Below are 25,208 nucleotides of genomic sequence, written 5' to 3' on the forward strand. Positions count from 1 at the left end.
TTCTTGCTAACGATGAGTCGCCAATAAATAAAAATCAACGCGTCGGTCAATTATAGTAGCTTTCTATTATAGTAAATATGACAGAAGAAGAAAAATACAAAGAACTGAGGTTGAAAATGGTATGAAATCCACTTCCTTTCTTCTGACATGCGATTCCTTATCAGAAATGAAGACTATTGACAATTTAAAGTCGAAATAGTTACCATTGCTATATAAATAATTGTCGAGGCTCTTTTTTATGATTTGTAAAGGATAACAGCGGTTCTTTTGTACGTAGTTTAAGTTGTTAATTTTAAATACTTTCTTTAAAATTGGTAATTTCGTATTAATTATACACTTAGACGTATACATATATAACAAAAGTTCATGTGTATTTCATGTTAACTTCAGCAATACCCCTGCAGATGATGTGCCAGTCCATAGTTTTATCTTTTTCGTAATTATAATGCTTTTTCCACCATTTGAACAGCTCATATACGAAGAACAAGTTTGGCTGAATAATAACGTTCAGCCTTCTTACCCTCACAAATAGATACGCACTTGCCAAGTCACAGTGGAGATACCTCATACATTCAGCAATACAAACCGTTGCGGACCTGGAGACTCCGACCATGCAATGCACCAAAACTTTCCCCCCCGCTTTTTCGGAATTGCTAATAAAATCTAAGACTTTATCTATCTGATGGAAAAGCGGATCTTTGCCGTTGTCATCTAGATTTTCGATCTGGCAAATTTGAAAACCAGAATTTTCACTTATTACTATGTTACTGCCATTTTCTTGCCTATCGTTGATTGTGGTGCCTGCTCTGTTTCTAATTTTATTAGATGCAGCACCACCCATAACCTCATTAGTGTTCGTCATAGTAATTGCGCGATGTGGTCTTACAGGGTGAACAACCTTCTCCCTATTCAGTGTCCATGAAACCACTTCACCAACAGAAACTATATGTGTAATTCCTAAAGACTTAAGTAAATCAGGATTCTGCGCATGATCGAGGGATCCCAAATACAAGTGCTGCAGAATCCGGGATGGCAGCGGGCCCTTCAAATTAACAAAATTAGACTCAGGAGGAATCTTCATAAAAAATATGCTGCTGAAAAGTTCTGAGGAAATGTGCAGTTGGAAACTTCTATCTCTGAATTTTACTGCATTGGAATATAATTCTAGATTACCTCCTCTTTGCGGACTAAACTCACGCAAGATGGGTTGCAAATGACCTAAAATTTGCAAGTCTGATGGAAAAAGGAAAAATGGCCTCGGATGGATTCTCAGAAGAGCATCTTGTAACGGAATATCAAAGTGGAATATAATATACGCTGTTAGTAATAACGAAGTTTCTGTATATCCATCGCTGCAATACATAAACGTGAATTGGTCTTGAACTTGGGATACTTGAAATATTAGAAAACAAACATTTAAAAGAATCTCCACAGACTGAATGTTCAGGTTTCCTAAGCCTATAGTACCTGAGGCAGGGAAAGTTAAATGCAAATAGCTTTGTGATTTGGATGCATCATCATCTAATAGGAAATCCAGATATGATCTGATTTTTGTTAACAACGGCATTGATGAATTTGACGTACATTTTATGATCAATTTCCACGTCTCTTTTGTATTTGGCACGTTATATAATCGAGAGATGGAAGCCGTGGGATTGTCTGGATCATAAGTTAAAGGTCTTAATGTTACTATGCTTGCATTCTCTTGGGAGCGGTCGGGCAGAGGTATATTGCTTTTTTTAATAATTTGATAATTATGCCAGTCAGTGGTATTACCGCAAATCAAACCCGTTTCCTCCAATCGTGTAGCTGAAGTCAACTTGTTCAATTCTAACTTTTCGCACAAAACCATATTTTTATCGATGTTATTAAAACACTCTATTTCACTGGGTGACGAACTTAGATTTAAAGGAGTATTCTTAAAAATCTTGTCTAATAAAGGTGTGCCGATCAAACTTTGAGGTATATCTGTATTGAAGTTTCGATAGGTACAAATAGATAGATTCGTCTTGTAGAGTGATCCTTCACAGCCCGCATAACCTTTTTGAACAAACATTAAACAGATCCGTAAAAGTAGTGCAAGTGTCGTACAATTAGGGCAATCTCCTTCGTGTGAACCCATTGCCGCAGAGTCTCCTTGCGTATTTGTGGTATCACCATTTCGTGTACAATAAATTACTATATTATCAACCATTTCTATCATCTTGGCACATTGAAGATCGAATCTTCTAAATAGACCTCTTCTTCCCCAAACGTCTTGCCTACTCGGTTTTAGCACGGTACTAGACCCGACCTTATTTCTAGAATCCCTCTTAAGTTCTAATGATAGTCCACGAGGATCTACTTTTAGAAATGGTAAAATGCTATGATCATGACAGTAGGTGGCGGCGTTTTCCAAATCTACATCATCCACTTGCAATTCCAGTTGTCGTGTCTGGAACTTTAGCAATTTCAGGAGTTCCCTAGTGTTATTGGGATAGTGGTAACCATCTAATTCATTATCTGTTGCACAGCGGCCGCCTTCTCTATGGAAAGAAGTATGGATTTTCCAGGACTGGAAGATATCATTTACTTCGAGAGAACTACGCAAAAGTGCAGAGTTGCTAGCATCTGATTGCGATTTGACTATTGCAAGGGAATGAGGAAAATCTGGTGGTTGACCAAAGGAGATATCATGTGCCCAGGGGAACATTTTTTTGCATTCAGGCCATTTCGCACTCTGATGTAGTCGCATAAGGTCATGCAGCTCACCAGGTGTGATTGAGGGCACTTCCAAAACCATGGTTGTTCTCTAGTTTTCTATACCCACCCCTTCTACCTCAACGACAATATCTTTTTTATGGTTGGTGCTTCTTTTCACTTTTCTTCGTTTTTCTTCTACTTCTCTTTTTGAACCTTAAAATCTCTTGCAGTTATGTTTTCAATATGCTTTTGAAGTAATCATTTATTTTTATTACGCGAAATTAGTGACTTTAACATCTGCCTGTTCCAACTAATAAAAATAAGCAAGCGTCAACGGTGTTGCAAAGAAATGTCCGATTTAGTTAAAGAAAAAGCACCTGCCTTTCCTATATCTAAAGTAAAGAAGATTGCCAAATGCGATCCCGAATACGTTATTACATCTAACGCAGCCGTATCAGCTACTGCGTTTGCTGCCGAGTTATTTGTACAGAACCTGGTTGAAGAATCGCTGGTCTTAGCACAACTGAACTCAAAAGGAAAGACAAGCCTACGACTAAGCCTAAATTCCATAGAAGAATGTGTCGAAAAAAAAGAAAATTTCAGGTTTCTTGAGGACGTTATTAAACAACTAAAGAAGAATAGCGCACTGGACAAGAAAAGAGAACTAAAAAGGCAACCGGGTCGGGACGACCAGGAGGCTGCTGAAGAGGAGCCAGAGCTGCATGAAGATGGGGGTATAGAAGATGAAGAAGAAAGCGAAGAATCTGAACAAGAAGAGCCCGTAAACGAGGAAGAACTTCTAGACGATAGTAAAGACTACCAAAATGATAAATCCAAGCCCAGTGTGACAAGCTTATTGTCAAGATTTCAGTATAAATCCACGCTAGACGTAGGAGAGCACTCCGACTCATCTGATTTCGAAACGGATCATGCGAAGAGCACAGATGCTTAGTGTTACAATCACGAAACTACTATACAACACATTATATTATATATATGCATATGTAATATGAACCCTAATGTAGAACTTACAATTCCAAAAAGAGTTTTGCAAAAAAGCTTAGGAGTAGTTTATATTTTATAGGGCGTGGTTGCTATACTATAAAAGAAATACAAGGGCTTTTCGGTATAAAATCACACCACACGAAGAGCCTAATTCATTCTTCCGAATGAAAAAGAAAAATGTAACGATAGTAACATTGGATGAACTAATACTGGTGTTTTTGATACGTTATTAATTATAGATTAAAAACGTATTCAACCCATAGAATAGTGTCTATAATACTATTGCGGATCAAAATGTCCAAAAAACAGGAATATATTGCACCAATAAAATACCAAAACAGCTTGCCTGTACCACAATTACCTCCCAAACTTCTGGTTTACCCAGAGGCTCCGGAAACAAATTCAGACTCCTCGCAATTAATAAACTCACTATACATCAAAACAAACGTCGGCAATCTTATTCAACAAGATGAGGATTTAGGTATGCCGGTTGATTTAATGAAGTTCCCAGGCCTACTGAACAAATTAGATTCTAAACTGCTTTACGGCTTTGATAATGTCAAATTAGACAAAGATGATCGAATTTTGCTGAGAGACCCTAGAATAGACAGGTTGACCAAGACCGACATATCAAAGGTCACTTTCTTAAGACGCACTGAATATGTTTCCAACACAATTGCAGCCCATGACACCACATCTTTGAAAAGGAAAAGGCGTTTGAATGATGAAGATTCGGATGATGAAAACCTTGACGCCAATCATATAATTAGTAGGGTGGAGGGAACATTCAGTAAAACGGATTCATGGCAACATCCGGTGAAGAAGGGTGTCAAAATGGTTAAAAAATGGGACCTACTGCCTGATACGGCGTCAATGGACCAAGTCTATTTTATCTTGAAATTCATGGGCAGCGCATCATTGGATACTAAAGAAAAGAAGGCTTTGAACACAGGAATCTTCAGACCGGTAGAGCTGGAAGAGGACGAATGGATTTCAATGTATGCGACCGATCACAAAGACTCTGCTATTCTGGAAAATGAATTGGAAAAGGGTATGGACGAAATGGATGATGACTCTCATGAAGGCAAAATATACAAATTCAAGAGGATAAGAGACTATGACATGAAACAAGTGGCTGAAAAGCCAATGACGGAGTTAGCCATACGTTTGAATGATAAAGACGGCATAGCTTACTATAAACCCCTACGTTCAAGGATCGAATTAAGGCGTAGGAGAGTAAACGACATCATCAAACCTTTGGTGAAAGAACAGGACATAGACCAATTAAACGTCACTTTAAGAAACCCTAGCACCAAGGAAGCTAACATAAGGGATAAGTTAAGAATGAAGTTTGACCCTATAAATTTCGCCACAGTAGACGAGGAAGACGATGAAGAGGAGGAACAACCGGAACAACCGGTACAACCGGAACAATCGGAACCAGAAGATGTTAAAAAGGAACCAGAAGGTGAATTCAAAACGGAGGCTCCTCAACAAGAAGGGGAGAATGGTAATGATGAAGCAAACAAACAAGATGAAAACCGTCCAGTTGATATACCCGAAGCTTCAGATGCTGTTCATGCTGAACAAAAATCAGAGGAAGAGAAAGAAATTTTGCAAGAAGAATAAATAATTAAGAAGCGAAAGGAGAATTGATTTTAACTTGTAGTTCTTTTTATATTTGTTAGAAAATAAAAAGCCAAAGTAAATATTATAAATATGCATTAATAAAACATGCATTACTCAATGTAATAAGGGAACAACGAACACCTAAAAGGAACTCATAATGCTAAATCGAATTAACATAGAAGTTCAATGTTTCCTAATGATTAATGCACCGGTTTGCCAGCCACCAGCAGTTACACTGACGCAAATATAGTCTTCAGGTAGTTCTATTTTCGTGGGCTTGACCACCCTAATATTTCTTTGCCCCTCCCAACTGCCAATGTGTAGCTCGTTAACCACTTTTTCAGACGGACCTAACCCTAAGCACCCACAATCTTGACTTTCAATACCCCAAGAATACAAATGACCGCATTCGGTTAGTGCCACCATGTGATAGTCACCGCTCGCAACAGATATAACGTTTTCATCAATGTCTAGTTCTGTTAAACTATCTTTATCGACGTCGCCATTCGTAATCTTCAAAGTATAACAGTGGGAATCGGTGAAGAGGACTAGCGAAGCAAAACAAACGTTAATTTTACATAGTCTTCCGACAATGTTTAAATCTACCATGTGATTCAATCCATTGTGGTACTTCCATAATTTATCGCCGTTGTTATTAATGAAGAAAACGCAGTTATCTTGTAAGCATGCAAAATCGACGATCCTAGAATCGCCGTTAATATCGTTGGTGTTTGGTACAACTTCGTATTTTGCAAAGGCAAAGCTCTCACCCTTTTTAATAGCTTCTCTTTCCCTCCATGCTACCAACCCGACCTTGTATATATAGCAACAATTAAAATTCCAACCACTAGCGATTTTCAAAATAGGATTCGTAGCACGACTAGGTAAGTTAGCGAACTCGATTTTAACACCTTGGTCACATTCCGTAGAATCCCAAGAATAAATATTATTATCTGTATCCATTGCTAGAAAATGACTTCTTCCAGAGCTTACCGCGACAAACTGAATATCACTGAACGATTCCAAATTTTCATCGCTACCACTATACAATGGGAAGGAATTTCTTGCGAACATTCTCCTGATATGATTGTTTCCTGGTACAGCTTTGTTAGCACTTCGTTCCAGCATCTCTATCTCACTGTAAATATTCTCATGCGGCCCCATTAAAGGAATGGTAGTTCTAGGGGCACCATTATGACGCCCTCCAGGAGAGGGAGCAAGCGCTTGTCCCCTACCTGTGGTAATGTCTTGAGCTGGAGTTGACTGTGTATGTCCTGGTTCATTAGCAGTGGATGGGTGGTTACCGCCCAGTCTTCTTCCAGAAAATGTACCTGTGGTATTGACAGTACTTCCGTTACTGCGGCTTGTGATCCGCGGATACGATCTTTCCATATTATGAATCATTTCTCTAAAGGGGTTATAGTCGTGCTGTGAACCACTGGGACCTGGTCCTTTCAACCCCCCAGAAAAAGTGGATCCGCTGCTATACAGGTTACCTGACTCAGTCAATATTTGGAAAGAAAAACCGCCACTAGATACTTGAGCTATGATTTCGTCTCCATCCTTCTTGATGGCGCTTAACGGGTCCTCCGAAGGAGTGAAGTTACAAGTTCTAGATCTTGTCCTACTGTTAAACCAAGGAACTTCCGTGGGGGTATTGACACCATATTTGAACCGCGGACTCGGCCCATTAAGGGATGTGACGGGCAGTTCATTATTAGAACTGACAGTATATCCCAATCTTCCATGTTTTAAATAACCCCAACTGTGAAACTTTGCATCGTATGCTCGTAATTGGTATAAATCTTGCCACGACAAAGTGGGGTATGCTTCTCTCAGAATGGTTTCTGTGCAGGTCTTAAATTCCGCCGAATTTCGACACTGGAAAGGCTCGTCATTTGTTTTTAGCGTTCCAAATGCCTTATGAAATAGTTCATGCCACAAGGTTTTAGAGTGGTCAAAATCTAGTAATGTATTATAATATTTATTTGTTTGCGAGAGGTTCTTAATGTCATCACTACTTAAGAACGGTAATGTAGCCTGGACGATGTCTGGAGGCAATCCTACTTCAGACTCCTTTTCTCTACTCTCAGTTTCACTCATAATGTGCTTTCAGGTGCGTAATTTAGAGTATATCCTTTAGATATAAAACAGTATTTCAAAAAAGGGGTTGGGGCTTTTATACGGCCTTTATCCATTAATCATCGTCATGGGCTAAATAAAAGGGTCTCGGCGAAGCGCCCGAGAGGCACATTTAGCAGTACCTTCAAAACAGTACGGACATTAGATACAAATTTATTGATTGTCATTACGTAAAGGCTTATATATGCAAATTTAGTATATCCTTAGCACTTTTACATCATCTTTTTGTAGTAGCTTATAACTTATTAAAGACTTTAGACAATATCTCAGTTAAGTTGGACCAATTTTTGATTCTGAGATTTTCATTAGCTAAATGTCCATTGTCAGTTGATTGACCACATGGTATTTGAACCGCTGGTGCATCGAATGTTCTTTCCAACATTCTCAAACAGGAAATAGAACCTCCTTCTCTCACTAGCAATGGTTCTACGTCCCAAGCAGCGGTGATTTCATCCTTTAATATTTGGTATGCATGATTTGTTGGGTCACCTAACCAACCTTCTGCTTCATTCAAAACCTTGATTTCTAGGTGGTTTTGAGTGTTTAATTGCTTGAAGCTTTCTTCTAAATATACTTTGAGATCTTTCTTGACCTGTTCAACGCTTTGCTCAGGGACTAACCTGATGGAAATGCCCATGGTGACACTTTTGGGTATAACCGTAATGTTACCAGGACCACTAAACTTAACGGTTGTCATGGATAACGAAGGCTTAGTCCAGTTAGTAATTAAATCCTGAACAGTAGTACTTTCGTCGATATTGGCAAGCTTAGTGATTTTCTGAAATCTTTGATATTCTTCTTCAGTCAAATCCTTCAACGGAGAATAAAAATTTGGAATCAGAATTTCATTTCGGTCATTTTGTAGTTTGGATACAATTTTCATTAGATTAACCATAGGTTCATCATAAACACCACCATTAAGACCAGAATGTCCATCGGGCCTGTCGCTCCAGACTTTTACTTGCGCATTAATAACGCCTCTCAATCCATAATTCAAACACGGATGTTCTTGATCAACCCATGTAGAATTACTTAATAAAATCCAGTCAATATCTTTCCCAATAATATCATGGTACTTTTCGCAAACTTGCCTCAAACTAGCAGATCCAATCTCTTCGCTTCCCTCCACTAAAAATACAACATCGTTCACTAGTTCTCCCCGTTGAAACAAATACGCTACACTATGAATAGCGCTCACCAATGGTCCTTTATTATCTGATACCCCACGACCTTTTAGGTATCCGTTCTCACAAGTTAAAGTGAATGGGTTGGTATTCCAGTTGAATGTATTTCCGGATGATATAACGTCATAATGTCCATACCATAAAATTCGCTTTTTCTTAGCACTTTTAACCTGCGAAACTTTCCCATTCCCTTGAAAATATGCAAATACGACAGGATTGCCGCCGTCAGGTAGTGGGAATAATTGGGAGTTCGTAGCTCCGAACTTCAAGAATAATTGCTGCAAGTAGATTGCACAACGCCTCAATGACAAGGTATTAGCAGTATCTTTACACTGAGACACTGTCTGGAAAGAAATGAGTTCTCTCAGAGTGTTTAACATCTCCTCATTATTTAAAGAGGCAGGCTGATAAGCAGCCCATGAATTGGTGGTTTCTAGTGTAGATGATGCATTGATAGGTGTGTTGCTTGAGAGAGGTACTGCAGATAACAACGATGTTATATCCCAGAGGGTCAATGATCCATCACTACCTCCCGTTAACAAACTAACAGATCCAGCAATCGATTTACTGAAGATCTCTGAGCTCAATATTTTGCCTTGCTGTGGGTTCCAATGATTAACTTGGTTCTGGTAAAAATGTGTGATACCTGATTCATCAATAGCAAATACATGGTCCATATAAACCGATATTGAAATTACATCTGATTCATGCTTTGTTTTCAGGGTAGAGATTAGTTGCTGCGTATTTAAGTCCCAGATTTTTATAATCCCATCAGTTAACCCGCAATATAAAAATGGGAACTCGATGGTTTGAGATATGACACTATCTTCATTGTCGATTTTATCGTTAATCAGAGAGATTTTAACAGTGTTGTGCTGTTTATCTTTAGAAAACTCCCAGAGCTTGCTTATCCCATCACCGGCAGACGAAATTATGTGTTCTGCACCAGAAGTCTGGGAACTCTTTTCCAATAGTTGGTTAAACCTGGGACACAGTTTGTTAATAGAATAAACAAACCCGTAATGTGCATATTTAATAATGTTTTCGGAGGGAACCTCTATGATGGCAGCGCCACAGTTTTCCTGTAGAAAGGTCAATGAAGTTTGAGATAATGAATTCGAACTACACCCGGTGGGGCCCAGCGAATCAAAAAACTTATCATATCTTCTATGTGGTAATCTATTGATATTTTCTACTCTATCAGAAGATTTTTTCTCAATTTTCTGAATCAAGTTCTCAACATAGAGTAAGCTTGCATTTTGGCAGCCAAACACAATAGTTTCCAACGAATCCAAATACGCCAATGAAAAAATATCACCAATATCGGTCACTGAGTAAACAGTGGCTATTTCAGTAACAGGTAGGAAGTCATCTCTAATGGTCTTTTCGCCAATGGACCAAATCCTCACTAAAGAATCTGCACCGCCTGAAAATAAAAAGTTTTCATCTTCTGATCTTGCCAAGCACAATACCGAAGACCTGGTATGCGTCTCTTCTTGCGATTCGCCTAATCTAATGGTATGTATTAGATTATACGTGGGAAGATCAAACACCAAAATTTTAGAGTCCTGGCTACCGGCAAACAGCAATCTTTTTTTTGGAAATGCAACAATGGACAATATGGAAAAAGCGTGATTCCATCTATGAATTAGTTCAGAATGCAATGCGACACCTCTGCTATCGTACATGATCTTACAATTACTTTCTTGCTCTTCCTGGCCTTTGCCTTATCGGGGTCTTCCCTTTCTTGAAATAGGTTTTTCATTTAAATACTTCAGTTACACACATTCTATTGATATTGGTGCCACAGCTTTTCGCGGCGCACAATGCGATTATCACTCATGTTTTATGGCAAAGTCGATATTTCTTCCTATGAATAAAAAGAAAGGATTCGGCACCATTTTTAGTGAGCTTCTAATTTTGGCAGTAATTATAACGATAAATTAAGGGCTCCCTTATCATGAAACAATATGTGGAAAATCAGATGGACATTTTAGATAATGGAAAAACACCCTTAACTATAGAAAAGGAGGGGAATATTAACATTTAAGTACTGTTATAATTATTTGCAAGATTTGTGGTGTCCAAAAAGAGCCTGATATTTGCAGGAAAGGTTCCAACGTTGCACTACTACAACTTGTTGGCGGCTATTTGATGATAATTTTCGAAGTTCATTATTATCATCACGTTCCACGGATTATTTTTGAAAAGCTAGAATTCATGCAAAGGACAGAACTATTGGCGTAGAACATAATAATCTTTGCTTGGACAAACTACGAGGGCCCAAAAAAGTACCTTGGAGGTGAGGAAAGCAAATACACTAAAATGAAAGGTTCACCTATTACACAATTCAGTAAGACCTCCATTAGTGCTCTTACCAGACCTTGGAAGAAATACAGAGATGGTGAATTATTTTATGGGTTATCAAAAGTTGGGAATAAAAGAGTGCCATTAACCACAAAGCAAGGCAATAAAACGATGTACAAGGGGACAAGAGCTTCGGGGATTGGTAGACATACGAAATTTGGTGGCTATGTCATAAATTGGAAAAAAGTTAGGACCTATGTAACCCCGGATATAGTTAACTTTGAGTTAAAGCCCTATGTTAACGCTAATGTGCCACCTCTGAAACACGAATTCAAGGGATTTAGTGGCGGACCATTGGATCCACATTTACAATTGTTAAAGATAAAGGAATACATAATAAACGGGAAGGTACAAAGCCAAGGGGCCACTGACACTTCATGCTATAAGGAGCGTGGTTAAATTATTTATAATTCTCTTTCAATATGCGTGTAAATAGTAGTTTTCGACTTTAGATGTAGATAAAAATAGTGCAGAAGATTGCAAAGCAATTCAACAAAATATGGCCTAGATATTGCACAATGTGGCATATTTCTTAGAGTTAAATATAGATACATATAAATCTAAAAGAAGAACAAAATGTTCGTACGTATATAAATGCGTGTAGCAGAGGGAATTTGGTCTTCTTTTTTCTTTTCTTTGTTTACATAGCACCTGGAACACCCAAGACTTGATTCAAAGCACTTTGGCCACCACTTTGTTGATATTCAATGGTAATGATTTCTAATAGAGAAAAACCTCCGGCAATGCCAACAACTATACCTGCAGCTTTGCCTTTCAAACCCAAAGATTCACCGATAATAGTGATGAAACTTAAAACGGATGCACCCGTTACAGCAGCGATCGGAATAACTTTGTTTAATTCTTTAGCGACATTTTGCTCTCTACGTCCCATCAAAGTGATACCTTGGTCTTTGAACTCTAAGGCTACATCACGAGCAGATGAACCAGAAATAGCTTGCCATTTATCGGCAAACCAGATACCAGTAATCATTATAAAAGCCGAATAGGTGATGAACGTCAGAGGTTGTTGGGTGATACCTTTGAAGAAAGAAGTTGGTGGAGTCAAAAGAGATAATGGGAAGGTTGGAACCGCTAAAAGATTATTAGCATTCTCATAGTGACCCATTATTTTGCAGATAATGTGAGTTGGATCATTCTTGGCCACTAATTGAATTAAAACGAAAGCAGAAATATGGATGTAGAATAAGATGGTGTAAGAAAACAAAACAGACAAACAGCCAGTGTATAACAGCTTGATTGGGTAAACATTGTTTGTACCACGAGCCCTTGTTGATCTGATTGGTAATTCAACACGAACACTTTGCAAATAACACACAATAATGGCAATAGCCAAAACAATAATAGTAGTTGTCAAATTTGGCAAATAGTCTCTGTTGAACGCAGAAATGATACCACCAATAAAAGTCTTGTGCTTTGATCTTAAACCTTGAATCAAATTGATTAGGGCACCTTGGGCTTCGGTCTGATCGTTTTCGCCAACTTTAATTTGAGAGACACCAAAGGTATCAGCTACCAAGTTGGTGGCAATAACTACGGTATTGATTATCATAGCTCCAGAGGAAAACCCAAATCCTTTATCGATGACTTCAGCCAACAGGGTGGTGAACAAGCCAGCACCGACCAATTGAAAGTTGATCAACCCAATCTGGACCACAGATAAATTTTCACCAAAATAGCCAGCAAATATGAAAATGTTGGTCAAAATAACATACTGAACAATCGCAAAAACTTTCGTTAAAGTCTGAAATAGTTCTCTATCACTTTGGACCTTGAAATTGACTTTAATTACTTTCAAACCAGCCAATAATTGTAGGATTAACCCACTGGAAATATTGGGGAAAAGGCCAAACTCCAACAATGTTCTTGGTTCGCAACCAAATACACCTCTTAAGAAATAAATGGGGTCATTAACGTTGGGTGTGGCGGTCTTGGACAAACCAACGAGCGGGAATTGTGCAAAAAGGTAAATTAAACCAGCAAAAATGGTATAAACAATCTTGTCATCGAATGGTAATTTTTCAAAGGGTAATTCGACTTCCGGTAAAATCGGTAGGATAGGCTTAACGATATCAATTAGACGAAAACCAGACATACTAAAACAATTGAAAGTGGCGGGGGTAAAGGAAGTGCTAAAAAATGTGTACGAGTAATGGATTCAATTTAATAAGCTAAAAAAAACCACCCAACCCAAGCAAAGAAAAAAAAAAGAGCAAGCTATTCTTCAGTCTATTCGATCTTGCTTTTATAAAATTATATTAATTCAGTGAAGGACCGAATGACATGTATCAAAACTATGTTGGCCAGCGAACAAAGGATAACTATTTTGTCGGTGTAAAACAAACCCTGCTTCCGCTTTGCCCTCTACCCGACATTTTTTTTTCAATTTTTCAGTTCTTTCCTTTCCCACAATAGCGTGTAAAGTGATATAGATATACTCCGTGCCTAATGATATAGTTAGCGCCCCTCTATATGGTTGCATTAAGCAAGACAGAAGTATGATCAAACCTAAGACGAAGGTAGTTCCGATGCACTTTGTAAAGTATTTGAGAGCAGAGGAAAGCATAGGGATGGATGCGAGTTGAATATAAATTGTAGTGGAATTTAACGAAACGAGTGCCAACGAAGAAAAGAGGTTTTTTTGCAACTTTGTACTTTTCGCTATGAAAGAATATCATCAACGTCACCGCAGTGTCTGTTAATAATTTAGTATAGATGTATGATGATTTCTTTGTACTGTTTTCGTACTATTCACGGTTATTCTCATTGGACGCCAAAATCGCCTTGGCGGCTAAATACGGGGGTCGCAAAGAATTTGCGCCCGTGTTTGAGAGATACAAACGGTATAAAGCAGGACAAGCGGCATCCTTAGTGCATAATACAGGGAAAGGAGAATGTATGAGAATATTGCGCGAATAATGGTACAGAACAATAGATCGCTTTTTTTCGTTGGGGTGTGCGACTCTTACAAGGAAAGCCCCTCCACTTCACCGATACGCCTGGACGACTTGGATGGAAATGACGGTACATCGGATCAGGGTTTAGCCTTCGATGGAGAAGTAGGAATCACGTCACAAGCACGAGAAAGAAATCGTCGAGCATTTGAGCTGGGCGATAGCATTAATGATGTTGCATTGCATTTGGATGATCTTGATATGGTTCCACTAAATACGAAGTTTGATATGCAGATGGAGATGGGCTCACCTATGGCAATGCCACCAGAAACGCAACCTCCCGTCGAACCTTTAAAAGCAAAGAATCTAGAATATTCATCGTTAGCTCACCTTCCAAGTTATTTCTTTGAGAAAACGCATTTCCGTATTGAGCGCAAATGCCTGTTGGAAATGTGTAAGTTAAGGCGAAATTATCTAACTATAAGTAAACAAGATGCTTTATCATGTCCTCGGTTTCATTCAACAGTAACTGAGAAACGTCTTAAACCTATAAAAGAAAATTTTTCTGGAATGAGGCGCCTTCTTGACCTTAGAGAAGACAATACTCTGAGCCCCCTCTCGGATGACAATTATACGACTGAATTGTTCAGTGATCAAGTAAATGTCCCCTCTTTTAAAGAATTTAGGCAAGATTTCGAATGGTGCTTGAAAATTATAAAAGATAGAAGCCTATCTAGATTTAGCGAAAAAAGGTTACAGTATCTTGCCAATAAGTTCCCCATTTTTCAATATCTACATTCTAAGGAAGAAACGAGACAAAGTAAGAGGGTGCCACATAAGGATTTTTACAACTGTAGAAAGATTGATCTGAATCTTTTGTTGAGCGGCTGCTTCTCACAGTGGCGATTGACTGAGTTTATTTGGACGAAGTTGAGAAAAGAGCCAGACAAGATTATCCATCAAACTTCCAGCGGTGATCATATAACGTTAAGTCAATTGTTCAAGGTAGATTTCGAGGAGAGTAGTCAGTTCTCTAATGGATTGAAAATCATTGACGATTCCTTTTTAGAATGGTATAAAGTTATTTATCTCACAAAATATCATTTGATTAATAACGAATTTGAAATACATGCAGACCCACACAATAGACAATTCCAGCACTATTTGATTGCGAGGACATTTTTGGAGTTTGATAACTATATTAATGGTGAATATCTAGCCGAACTGCTACAAATTTTTTTAGTAAAACCGCAAGAGGAGTCTAAATATCAATTATGTCAACTTTCCGTAGACTTTCAATTTTATTTGCATTACGGTAATTCAGATGTGGATAATTGGTGGATGGTCTTCGCAAATTGGCTGAGCCACTACAACTTGTTTTCCAGCAATATTCGCTGGAATATCCGCATTTCCAGAATATATCCAGAACTGTATCGTACTGGCAAGGTTAAGAATTTTCAGGAATATCTAAATCTTATCTTTGAGCCACTTTTTAACGCTCAAAATTATCTACACAAGTCATTAGGGCCTATTCTTTTGAAGTTTCTCTCACAAATATCTTCGATTGATTTATGCATTCAAGATACAGACAGCTATATTTGGAAAAATTTCACAACCGTTAGTTGCTTGCCAAAAAATTGGACATCTGATGGTGATAATCCGACCATATCACAATATATGTATTACGTCTACGTCAATCTAACAAAGCTAAACAATATTCGTCAGGCGCTTCATCAAAATACCTTCACTTTGAGAAGTTCATGTTCCTCCACCTCAATGAATCGAACTTCGCAATTTAGTAGTACACTGAACTTCACAGAACACACGGAAACTATCTTAAACAATTTTTTGCTAGCCAGTGGTGGTTTTTTAAATGCAGAGAATCTTTGGAATGCGCCGCCATCACTGGTATATCTTTTCTATCTAAGTCAGATTCCCATGGTCGTGGCGCCTTTGAATTCGATAGTAGATTCGAAGCCTACAGTGGTGCAGGATCAGGCGCCCACGGGGCTTGTCCTAGAGCCTTCAAAACCTTATAAAAAGAATCCTTTCATGAAGTTTTTTGAAATGGGGTTCAAGATATCGCTGAGCTCAGAATCTATTCTCTACAACAATTCTTACACCAGAGAACCCATTATAGAAGAGTACAGTGTCGCCGCTAGTATATACCGTTTGCATTCAGCTGATTTATGCGAATTGCTAAGAAACAGTGTTATAACTAGTGGGTTTGCGAGTACCCTCAAGATCAAATGGCTCGGCATTTCCCTTACCAGCCATGATTATTTCGTGGAGAACACCGGTTTCGTAGACAATTGGTATGATTGTAAGCCAGATACAAGTTTGCAGCACAACGTGCCCATCATTAGACGTCGGTATCGCAATGATACTCTCGCAGGGGAGTGGCGACTCATAATTGTGTGAATTCGCTCATGTTTCTTCGAGGGGGCATATTGTGACGCTAATATTATGTACCGCCCTTCCCCACACACACAAAAAAAAAAGGTCAAGGGTAAAGATAAGTAAAACTAAAGGAATATATATATAAATAAGTAAATAGATACTGTAAATAGAACAACACGTTTTCTTCGTTTTTTTATTCATTTCTGAATTTGATAATAAATCAAAAAGCACAAGCCTCAAATAAGAGCGTTATCACTCAATTTATAACATAACAATTTAAGATCTGTAAGCTCGCCTATAGTTGACAATGACTATATTTTCCAGGTTTTCGTATTTTGATAGTCTATTCTCCTTTAAAAAGCAAGAGCCTTCCCCCATTGAAATAATCTATTGCAATGAAAACAATGGTTTCATAAACATCAAATCCTTGGAAAGCTCCACTGACGATAGCATGGAAGCAGACATTTCTGATAGGGAAATGGCTACAATTCTGACCAGAAACAGAAAGAATTTGGGTAAGGTTGCCATTGATAAGAAAAGCATCAAAAATCAATGCATAAATTTGAACGAGCTGAAAACGGGCCTTGCCGCCAATAAACACAGATTGGATAATGACGACTCAACGTGGCACCAGGACGCGTATTCACTAGAGGACTCCTTGGAATTCAATAGGTTCGATGACAAGCAAAGCAGAATCCTAAAGTGTAGCACCAGAAGGAGCTACTTGGGGTACAAGAAATAATGCAAGTGGGCTCCTTCATTATATATTTTGATATAATCACCGTTCTCGTCGTCAGAAAGAGTGTTCTCAATATTTCGTGCTTCGTTTAATATATAGTTTTAAAAGTCAATATCATATACTATTAATAATAAAAGTCACATTGAATATATCGATTAGTTCTATTAATTGCTATTAATACAGCTTGATTTCCCTTAAATTAACCCTCATGAAGAAGGGGCCCTTGAGAGAAAATTTCTCCTTTTTTTTAATATAAAAGCGAGGAACAATAAATGGGAACAAAACCATGTTCAGCCCTTCAACGGTTGGCAGAAGAAGCCAGAAAAAAAAACGCTAACCATGCACTTTTCTTTGAAGCAATTGGCTATCGCTGCGTTTTATGCTGCTAATCTAGGCTCTGCCTTTGTCATCCCTCAATTCTTCCAGGAAGCCTTCCAACAAGAAGAGCCAATTGAGAATTATCTTCCACAACTAAACGACGATGAGAATTCTGTCGTTGGTGCCAACATTCCTAAGCCACATATTCCTTACTTCATGAAACCCCATGTAGAAAGTGAAAAATTGCAAGATAAGATTAATGTGGACGATTTGAATGCTACTGCTTGGGACCTTTACCATTTAGCCAATTATTCTACTCCAGAATACGGCCACCCCACCCGTGTCATCGGGTCCAAGGGTCATAATAAGACTATGGAATACATATTGAATGCCTTCGATGATATGCAAGACTACTACGATGTTTCTTTGCAAGAATTCGAGGCTTTATCTGGTAAGGTCATCTCTTTCAACCTTTCTGACGCTGAAACAGGCAAAAGTTTTGCTAACACCACAGCTTTCGCACTGTCTCCACCTGTGGACGGGTTTGTTGGTAAGCTAGTGGAAATTCCTAACTTAGGGTGCGAAGAAAAGGATTACGCTTCCGTAGTTCCACCAGGCCATAACGACAAGCAAATTGCCCTCATTGAAAGAGGTAAATGCCCATTCGGTGACAAAAGCAATTTGGCTGGTAAGTTCGGTTTCACTGCCGTGGTCATTTACGACAACGAACCTAAATCTAAAGATGGGCTACACGGTACATTAGGTGAACCTACGAAGCACACCGTCGCTACTGTCGGTGTTCCATATAAGGTTGGTAAAGAATTGATTGCTAATATTGCATTGAACATCAATTACTCATTGTATTTTGCCATGGACTCTTACGTGGAGTTGATTAAGACTAAAAATATCATTGCTGACACAAAACACGGTGATCCTGATAACATTGTTGCTCTTGGTGCTCATTCAGACTCTGTTGAGGAGGGTCCAGGTATCAACGACGATGGCTCCGGTACTATTTCACTATTGAACGTCGCTAAGCAATTGACTCATTTCAAAATCAATAACAAAGTCCGTTTCGCATGGTGGGCTGCTGAAGAAGAAGGTCTATTAGGCTCTAACTTTTACGCTTACAACCTGACCAAAAAAGAAAACTCGAAGATCAGAGTATTTATGGACTATGATATGATGGCTTCTCCAAACTACGAATACGAAATTTATGATGCAAACAACAAAGTGAACCCTAAGGGGTCCGAAGAGTTGAAGAACTTGTACATAGACTATTACAAGGCTCACCATTTGAACTACACTTTGGTTCCATTTGACGGCAGATCAGATTATGTCGGGTTTATCGAGAACGGAATTCCAGCAGGTGGTATTGCCACTGGTGCCGAGAAGAAGAACATCGACAACGGGAAAATCTTAGACAGATGCTACCATCAATTATGCGACGATGTCTCCAACCTATCCTGGGATGCATTTATTACTAACACCAAGTTGATTGCTCACTCTGTGGCCACCTATGCTGACTCTTTCAAGGGTTTCCCAAAGAGAGAAACCCACAAGCACGAAGAGGTGGACGTCTTGAACACTCAACAACCACAATTCAAGTACAGGGCCGACTTCTTGATTATTTAAGTGTACTTACTATTCAAATCAAGTATTTCTGTATAACTATCTAAAAGAAAATAAAAACCCTCTTTTTTTTACCTGCACGTGCATTAGGGGACCACAGCCTCCTTATCAAAGTTATCAAAGTGAAAAAAGGTAGGGAAAAAACCTGAAATTGTGATATAAAAAGTTAAAACAAGGATTAATTATAAATTAATCATGAAAGAAACGTGTGAAATTCTTTTTTAACTTATTATACCTGACAAACCATATCACTTATAGACTACTCTGCATTTCTACTATATGGTTGAAACATTCAGTTTTGTTCATTTGGCTTACTTGGTCTTCGAGTCTGTTTTACAGGTTGTCATTATTGCACTCGCCGGGTTTTGGAGTGCTAGTTCTGGGCTGCTACCCAAACAAAGTCAAAAAATCATCTCTTTGTTGAATGTGGACCTTTTTACACCATGTCTTATTTTCAGTAAGTTGGCCAAATCCCTTTCCATGGCCAAAATCTTCGAAATAGCCATCATTCCAGTTTTTTTTGGTTTGACTACTGGTATCTCATTTATTTCTGGAAAAATAATGAGCCGTATCCTGGACTTGGATAGAGATGAAACGAATTTTGTTGTGGCAAACTCTGTCTTTGGGAACAGTAACTCTCTGCCTGTGTCCTTGACCTTATCTTTGGCTTATACTCTGCCTAACTTGACATGGGACCAAATTCCCAATGATAGCAGAGATAACGTCGCGTCAAGGGGTATTTTATACTTACTGATTTTCCAACAAATTGGTCAAATGCTAAGATGGAGTTGGGGTTATAACAAGCTGATGAAGTGGTCCGGAGAGAACACTCAACATATGCCACCCTCTCAAGTGCAATCTTTATTGGAAAGGACGCCGAACATTGATAACGAAGAACTTGTAAATGAAGAACAAGAGGAACAAGAACTCCTTGAGCAAGAAAATAACCGTTTGAACCCATCTTTTTTGAGTTCTAGTTCCATTGGTGATAAGATTTGGCAAAAATCATGTGCTATAATCGAGAGAGTCAGAGCAAACTTAAATCCTCCATTATACTCCATGATTTTTGCTGTTGTTGTGGCGGCGATTGGCCCATTACAGAGGGAGCTGTTCATGGAAGATGGGTTTATCAATAATACATTTGCTGAGGCTGTTACGCAACTGGGTTCTGTTTCCATTCCGTTGATCCTAGTTGTCCTTGGTTCTAACTTATATCCTTCTGCGGAAGTTTTCCCAAAGACAGTTCACCATAACAAGTTGTTGATCGGTTCCATCATTGGAAGAATGATTTTACCTTCTTGCTTCCTTCTGCCCATTATAGCTATTGCTGTTAAGTACATAAACGTGAGTATTTTGGATGATCCAATCTTCCTTGTTGTTGGATTTCTTTTGACTGTTTCCCCTCCTGCAATTCAATTAACTCAAATCACTCAACTGAATGAATTCTTCGAAGCAGAAATGGCTGACATTCTATTTTGGGGGTACGCCGTCTTGAGTTTGCCCGTAAGTATTATTGTTGTCTCAGGTGCAATCTACGTTTTACAGTGGGCTAATCCAACTTAATACAACTTTTCATTCCTTTGTATAGAGTTTTCGTGAATGAAAGTCAAATTAATATTTTTTTTCAGCATAGTTACATATTCTTTTTTTATCCCAAGACTTATTTTCTCATTATAGTGTACTTAGTTTTGCATGAAATTTTAGACATATATATCTACAGCCTTACCTGAAAATCGCCTGTTTGGGTCTTATACTTTGCACCCTTGTACAGTTTTGTGTTTTTGCCAATTGTTAATCCAGATATGATATCGATGGCCTCTACATAGATTCCACTTGCTGATTGTCCCAAATACGAATATTCTAGTGAGACTGTCTGTAAATCAATATTTCTTGTGTCATTTGGTCCAGCACTTTCATATTCAATGCAGCCACGTAGTACAGGTACCGTTCCTGTAGCAGTTGATTTATCAAAAATCCATTGCCCTTGCCCCATAATGATGCTATTTTCAAAACGGCCATGCGTATTGCGCAAAATTTTGATCTTATATGCTACTTCACTTGGATCAGCATTCTCAACATTGAACTGTAAATCCAATTTTAGGTCATCAATCTGTGGAACTTTTTTGAAATTTTCAATATTTAATGAGAGCTCAAATTCATCGGAATCTTTGCCCAGTCCATTTTGGAAGTGTAACGACATCAAGCCAATAGAATTCATCCTTACTCCGGATTGCTTTACTTGAGAATTCAAGTCGACGGAATACTCTAATAGTCTGAACTTCCCATCTGGTGGTATAAATGCTATATTGGAGGGAGAAAACACACCATCATTGATTTCAACACACTCATGCAAACTGGGTATACCTATATCATTCCCCATTGTGTTTAACTTTACTGAAACTAGGGGATTGTCATTCAAATAAGATCTTACGTCCACTGTTCCATGAATATTTCCAGTGATCAACCTTAGATGAGATTTTTTCTTTTCAAAAACAACATGGAACCTCTCTAACAAATCCACATAAAGCTCATTATTCTCATGTTTGCTAGCCCTTGAGGTTCTCCAGGGAACAATCTCTTCATTTTCGACTAGTGAAATACTACCACGAGAAATCTGATTTTGTTGTAACTGCTGTTGTCTTTGTTGTGGGAGTTGCACAGCCTGCTGTAAATTATGGGCCGTAGAACTTATGAACTTCGATAAATCCGATCTTTCAGGAACAGCTTCTTTGATTTTATTAACGTAGAGCATATCACTGACGTTCGGTTCACCGGCTTCGATGCAACAATTAAAGATCAAACTGATTCTATCATAATTATTAACAAGCTTCTTGATGCTCAATTGATCCTTGTCAAAATACTCTAACAGGATACGATCTATAGTCTCCAAAAAGGTAAAACAATCAAGTGGCCCTTTTGATTTGGAAGTGGAGGCTAAGCACCAATAATTGAGCTTATTTGTGACCGAAAAATATTTATAGACCTCTAGATCTCTCCCAACCATTGCATGATCTAAATAATTATCACTACTGCTATCTTCGAGTAATTGAGGGCATGTGGATTGAACGCGGGTCCACAGGTGTTTGAACGAGGGAGCTGTTGCGCCTAAAAGATACTGGAAAACAAGTTTGTTCTTTATATCTGTAATATAGAATGATAAATACATCTATTTTGGTCGGATTGGAAGAGTTCGCTGCCTTTATTACTGCCTTTGTTACTGCCAAATTTCTGTTATCGCCTACGTTAAAATAAATATCTTCTTATTCTTTGACCAAAATCTCAATTTTCGTCGCTTTTGAAAGAAACTGAAATTTCAAACATAAACACCAAAATAAAGCATCATCAAGGGAACAAACGGTAAAGAACTAGACAAAGCAACAATGAATAATCAGCCGCAGGGTACCAACAGCGTTCCGAATAGTATTGGCAATATATTCAGCAACATTGGAACTCCATCTTTTAATATGGCGCAAATTCCACAACAGCTGTACCAGAGTCTCACACCACAACAATTGCAGATGATTCAGCAACGACACCAGCAGTTACTGATGAGTCGCCTACAACAACACCAACAACAATCACAACAACAAAATTCACCGCCGTCGCAAACGCATCAATCACCACCTCCACCCCCTCCTGCTCCACAACAATCTCAGCCCATGGCTAATCAATCAGCGACTTCTACACCTCCCGCTCCAGCACCACATAATATACATCCCCAAATCAGCCAAATGCCTTTGGCTCCAGCACCTATCAATTTACCCCCACAAATTGCTCAGTTGCCTCTGGCCACACAACAACAAGTTTTGAATAAATTGAGACAACAGGCCATAGCAAAAAATAATCCGCAGGTTGTAAATGCAATCACAGTTGCACAGCAACAAGTGCAACGCCAAATTGAGCAGCAGAGGGGGCAACAAACGGCTCAAACTCAGCTAGAACAACAGAGGCAACTGTTGGTTCAACAGCAACAGCAGCAGCAACTTAGAAACCAAATGCAACGGCAACAGCAGCAACAGTTTAGGCATCAAGTGCAAATACAACAACAGCAGCAGAAGCAGCAGCAACAACAACAACAACAGCAACAGCAACAGCAACAGCAACAGCAACAGCAACAGCAACAAGGAATACCCCAAGCCCAGCAGGTTCCTCCAGTTAGATCCATGAGTGATCAACCCCCAACCAATGTTCAGTCAACTGTTGGCCAACTTCCTCAACTTCCTAAATTGAACTTGCCCAAGTTCCAAACCATTCAGTACGATCCGCCAGAAACCAAACTACCATACCCAACCTATTGGTCAGACAAAGAAGCAGACACTGATACTTTGTTATACGAACAAATTATTCAGCGTGACAAAATTAACAAGTTCTCGTTAGTAAGAGAAACTAATGGTTACGATCCGTTTAGTATTTATGGTTTTAGTAATAAAGAGTATATTAGTAGACTGTGGCATACGCTGAAATATTATCAAGATTTGAAGAACACTAGAATGAAATCTATCACAAGCACATCTCAGAAGATTCCATCAGCGAGTATATGGGGAAATGGTTATTCAGGATATGGTAATGGGATTACAAATACAACCACAAGAGTTATTCCACAAGTAGAAGTTGGTAATAGAAAGCATTACCTTGAAGATAAGTTGAAAGTCTATAAACAAGCCATGAATGAAACGTCAGAGCAATTAGTTCCTATAAGATTGGAGTTCGACCAAGACCGTGACAGATTCTTTCTAAGAGACACTTTGTTATGGAACAAGAATGACAAGTTAATCAAAATTGAAGACTTTGTGGATGATATGTTACGAGATTACCGATTTGAGGACGCTACCAGGGAGCAACATATTGATACTATATGTCAATCTATACAGGAACAAATCCAAGAGTTTCAAGGAAATCCATACATAGAGTTGAATCAGGACCGCCTGGGTGGTGACGACTTGAGGATTAGAATCAAGCTGGATATTGTCGTGGGACAAAACCAGCTGATCGATCAGTTTGAGTGGGACATCTCTAATAGTGATAACTGTCCAGAAGAATTTGCAGAATCCATGTGTCAAGAATTAGAATTACCTGGCGAGTTTGTGACTGCCATTGCTCACTCCATAAGAGAGCAGGTTCATATGTATCATAAATCGCTGGTACTGTTGGGTTACAATTTCGATGGGTCAGCAATAGAAGATGATGACATTAGAAGCAGAATGCTGCCAACGATCACCCTTGATGATGTTTATAGGCCTGCAGCGGAAAGCAAAATTTTTACCCCAAACCTATTACAGATTTCAGCTGCAGAATTAGAAAGATTGGATAAAGATAAGGATAGAGATACCAGAAGGAAAAGAAGACAAGGTAGATCTAATAGACGTGGTATGCTCGCACTGTCTGGTACATCAGCAAATAGTACGTCTATGAATGGCGCCCACAACACAGCAGCAGCAGGGAATGTTTCATCGTTGCCACCAGGAGAGATTTTGCTGCCAGATATTGCAGATATTCCACGAACCTTTAGGACTCCAGTACCAAGTACTTTAATGCCCGGTGGTGTTGACGTAGGTCCCTCTGTGGAGTCGTACGAATTAAGAAACACAACTACGTATAAAAGCCGGCCAGATAGGCCCAATCCGGTTTCACTCCCTTGCTATATTATTGACCATATTCCAGGACACTCGCTATTACTTTCTATCAAAGTACCCAAGAAAGATAACACCATGGAAGAGCTCGCTGCAGCGGCAAACGACGCAAATAGCAGCACCAATCCAATGCTTCCAAGTCCAGAGTCGCTGAAAGCTAAATTGAATAATAACATTCGCGCTGGGGTGACCATTTCTTCAATTCCAAACCCGATTGCCAATCGCGTTGTCATTAATCCCCCCAATCCAACATTACAGCCAGTGATCCCAGTTGGAGCGGCTAGTAAATCGGTGCCAACACCCAGTGCGCCCATGCCACCTCCAGTAGCATCTCATGATAGTGAAACAACATTATCAACCAATGATATTAACAGTAGTAGTAACAGCAATACACAGAACACATAGAATATATACTCACATATAAAATAAACCGGAGGTGAACTTGATTGTGAAATAATTTGTATAATCATCGTGTTATACGATGCGGAGTCCCTTTGCGCCTACTTTTTTGTAAGAATAGTATATAACCTTTATAAAAATCTTCCAATTTGGATACATAAAAAGGGCA

At 38.8% G+C, this 25,208-nt stretch overlaps 13 protein-coding genes across 13 annotated transcripts; 8 read left to right on the forward strand and 5 right to left on the reverse strand.

Moving 5' to 3' along the window:
• Nucleotides 1-364: 364 nt before the first annotated feature.
• PPS1 (tyrosine/serine/threonine protein phosphatase PPS1) lies at nt 365-2,782 on the reverse strand (the record flags this gene model as incomplete). The annotated part of the gene is made up of 1 exon (XM_033908974.1): nt 365-2,782. The coding sequence occupies one exon, from the start codon at nt 2,780-2,782 to the stop codon at nt 365-367; it is 2,418 nt and encodes an 805-aa protein (XP_033764865.1).
• Nucleotides 2,783-3,031: 249 nt separating this feature from the next.
• Nucleotides 3,032-3,634, forward strand: DPB3 (DNA polymerase epsilon noncatalytic subunit; the record flags this gene model as incomplete). Its single annotated transcript, XM_033908975.1, has 1 exon — nt 3,032-3,634. One exon carries the CDS (start codon nt 3,032-3,034, stop codon nt 3,632-3,634), a length of 603 nt encoding a protein of 200 aa, XP_033764866.1.
• Nucleotides 3,635-3,981: 347 nt separating this feature from the next.
• Nucleotides 3,982-5,316, forward strand: PAF1 (Paf1p; the record flags this gene model as incomplete). Its single annotated transcript, XM_033908976.1, has 1 exon — nt 3,982-5,316. One exon carries the CDS (start codon nt 3,982-3,984, stop codon nt 5,314-5,316), a length of 1,335 nt encoding a protein of 444 aa, XP_033764867.1.
• A 183-nt stretch (nt 5,317-5,499) lies between these two features.
• SAF1 (SCF ubiquitin ligase complex subunit SAF1) lies at nt 5,500-7,419 on the reverse strand (the record flags this gene model as incomplete). The annotated part of the gene is made up of 1 exon (XM_033908977.1): nt 5,500-7,419. One exon carries the CDS (start codon nt 7,417-7,419, stop codon nt 5,500-5,502), a length of 1,920 nt encoding a protein of 639 aa, XP_033764868.1.
• A 274-nt stretch (nt 7,420-7,693) lies between these two features.
• Nucleotides 7,694-10,330, reverse strand: DUG2 (glutamine amidotransferase subunit DUG2; the record flags this gene model as incomplete). Its single annotated transcript, XM_033908978.1, has 1 exon — nt 7,694-10,330. One exon carries the CDS (start codon nt 10,328-10,330, stop codon nt 7,694-7,696), a length of 2,637 nt encoding a protein of 878 aa, XP_033764869.1.
• Nucleotides 10,331-10,967: 637 nt separating this feature from the next.
• On the forward strand, nt 10,968-11,408 carry MRPL27 (mitochondrial 54S ribosomal protein mL41; the record flags this gene model as incomplete). Its single annotated transcript, XM_033908979.1, has 1 exon — nt 10,968-11,408. One exon carries the CDS (start codon nt 10,968-10,970, stop codon nt 11,406-11,408), a length of 441 nt encoding a protein of 146 aa, XP_033764870.1.
• Nucleotides 11,409-11,649: 241 nt separating this feature from the next.
• SSH1 (Ssh1p) lies at nt 11,650-13,122 on the reverse strand (the record flags this gene model as incomplete). Its single annotated transcript, XM_033908980.1, has 1 exon — nt 11,650-13,122. One exon carries the CDS (start codon nt 13,120-13,122, stop codon nt 11,650-11,652), a length of 1,473 nt encoding a protein of 490 aa, XP_033764871.1.
• An 823-nt stretch (nt 13,123-13,945) lies between these two features.
• SPAR_B03790 (metallo-dependent hydrolase superfamily protein) lies at nt 13,946-16,342 on the forward strand (the record flags this gene model as incomplete). The annotated part of the gene is made up of 1 exon (XM_033908981.1): nt 13,946-16,342. The coding sequence occupies one exon, from the start codon at nt 13,946-13,948 to the stop codon at nt 16,340-16,342; it is 2,397 nt and encodes a 798-aa protein (XP_033764872.1).
• A 286-nt stretch (nt 16,343-16,628) lies between these two features.
• On the forward strand, nt 16,629-17,063 carry HAB1 (Hab1p; the record flags this gene model as incomplete). Its single annotated transcript, XM_033908982.1, has 1 exon — nt 16,629-17,063. One exon carries the CDS (start codon nt 16,629-16,631, stop codon nt 17,061-17,063), a length of 435 nt encoding a protein of 144 aa, XP_033764873.1.
• Nucleotides 17,064-17,399: 336 nt separating this feature from the next.
• On the forward strand, nt 17,400-19,013 carry APE3 (aminopeptidase Y; the record flags this gene model as incomplete). Its single annotated transcript, XM_033908983.1, has 1 exon — nt 17,400-19,013. The coding sequence occupies one exon, from the start codon at nt 17,400-17,402 to the stop codon at nt 19,011-19,013; it is 1,614 nt and encodes a 537-aa protein (XP_033764874.1).
• Nucleotides 19,014-19,289: 276 nt separating this feature from the next.
• Nucleotides 19,290-20,573, forward strand: SPAR_B03820 (uncharacterized protein; the record flags this gene model as incomplete). The annotated part of the gene is made up of 1 exon (XM_033908984.1): nt 19,290-20,573. One exon carries the CDS (start codon nt 19,290-19,292, stop codon nt 20,571-20,573), a length of 1,284 nt encoding a protein of 427 aa, XP_033764875.1.
• A 151-nt stretch (nt 20,574-20,724) lies between these two features.
• Nucleotides 20,725-22,176, reverse strand: APM3 (Apm3p; the record flags this gene model as incomplete). Its single annotated transcript, XM_033908985.1, has 1 exon — nt 20,725-22,176. One exon carries the CDS (start codon nt 22,174-22,176, stop codon nt 20,725-20,727), a length of 1,452 nt encoding a protein of 483 aa, XP_033764876.1.
• Nucleotides 22,177-22,390: 214 nt separating this feature from the next.
• On the forward strand, nt 22,391-25,045 carry SNF5 (Snf5p; the record flags this gene model as incomplete). Its single annotated transcript, XM_033908986.1, has 1 exon — nt 22,391-25,045. One exon carries the CDS (start codon nt 22,391-22,393, stop codon nt 25,043-25,045), a length of 2,655 nt encoding a protein of 884 aa, XP_033764877.1.
• Nucleotides 25,046-25,208: the final 163 nt, after the last annotated feature.

This window comes from Saccharomyces paradoxus, chromosome II (assembly GCF_002079055.1).
Source record: "Saccharomyces paradoxus chromosome II, complete sequence".
NCBI classification, from domain to species: Eukaryota; Fungi; Ascomycota; class Saccharomycetes; order Saccharomycetales; family Saccharomycetaceae; genus Saccharomyces; species Saccharomyces paradoxus.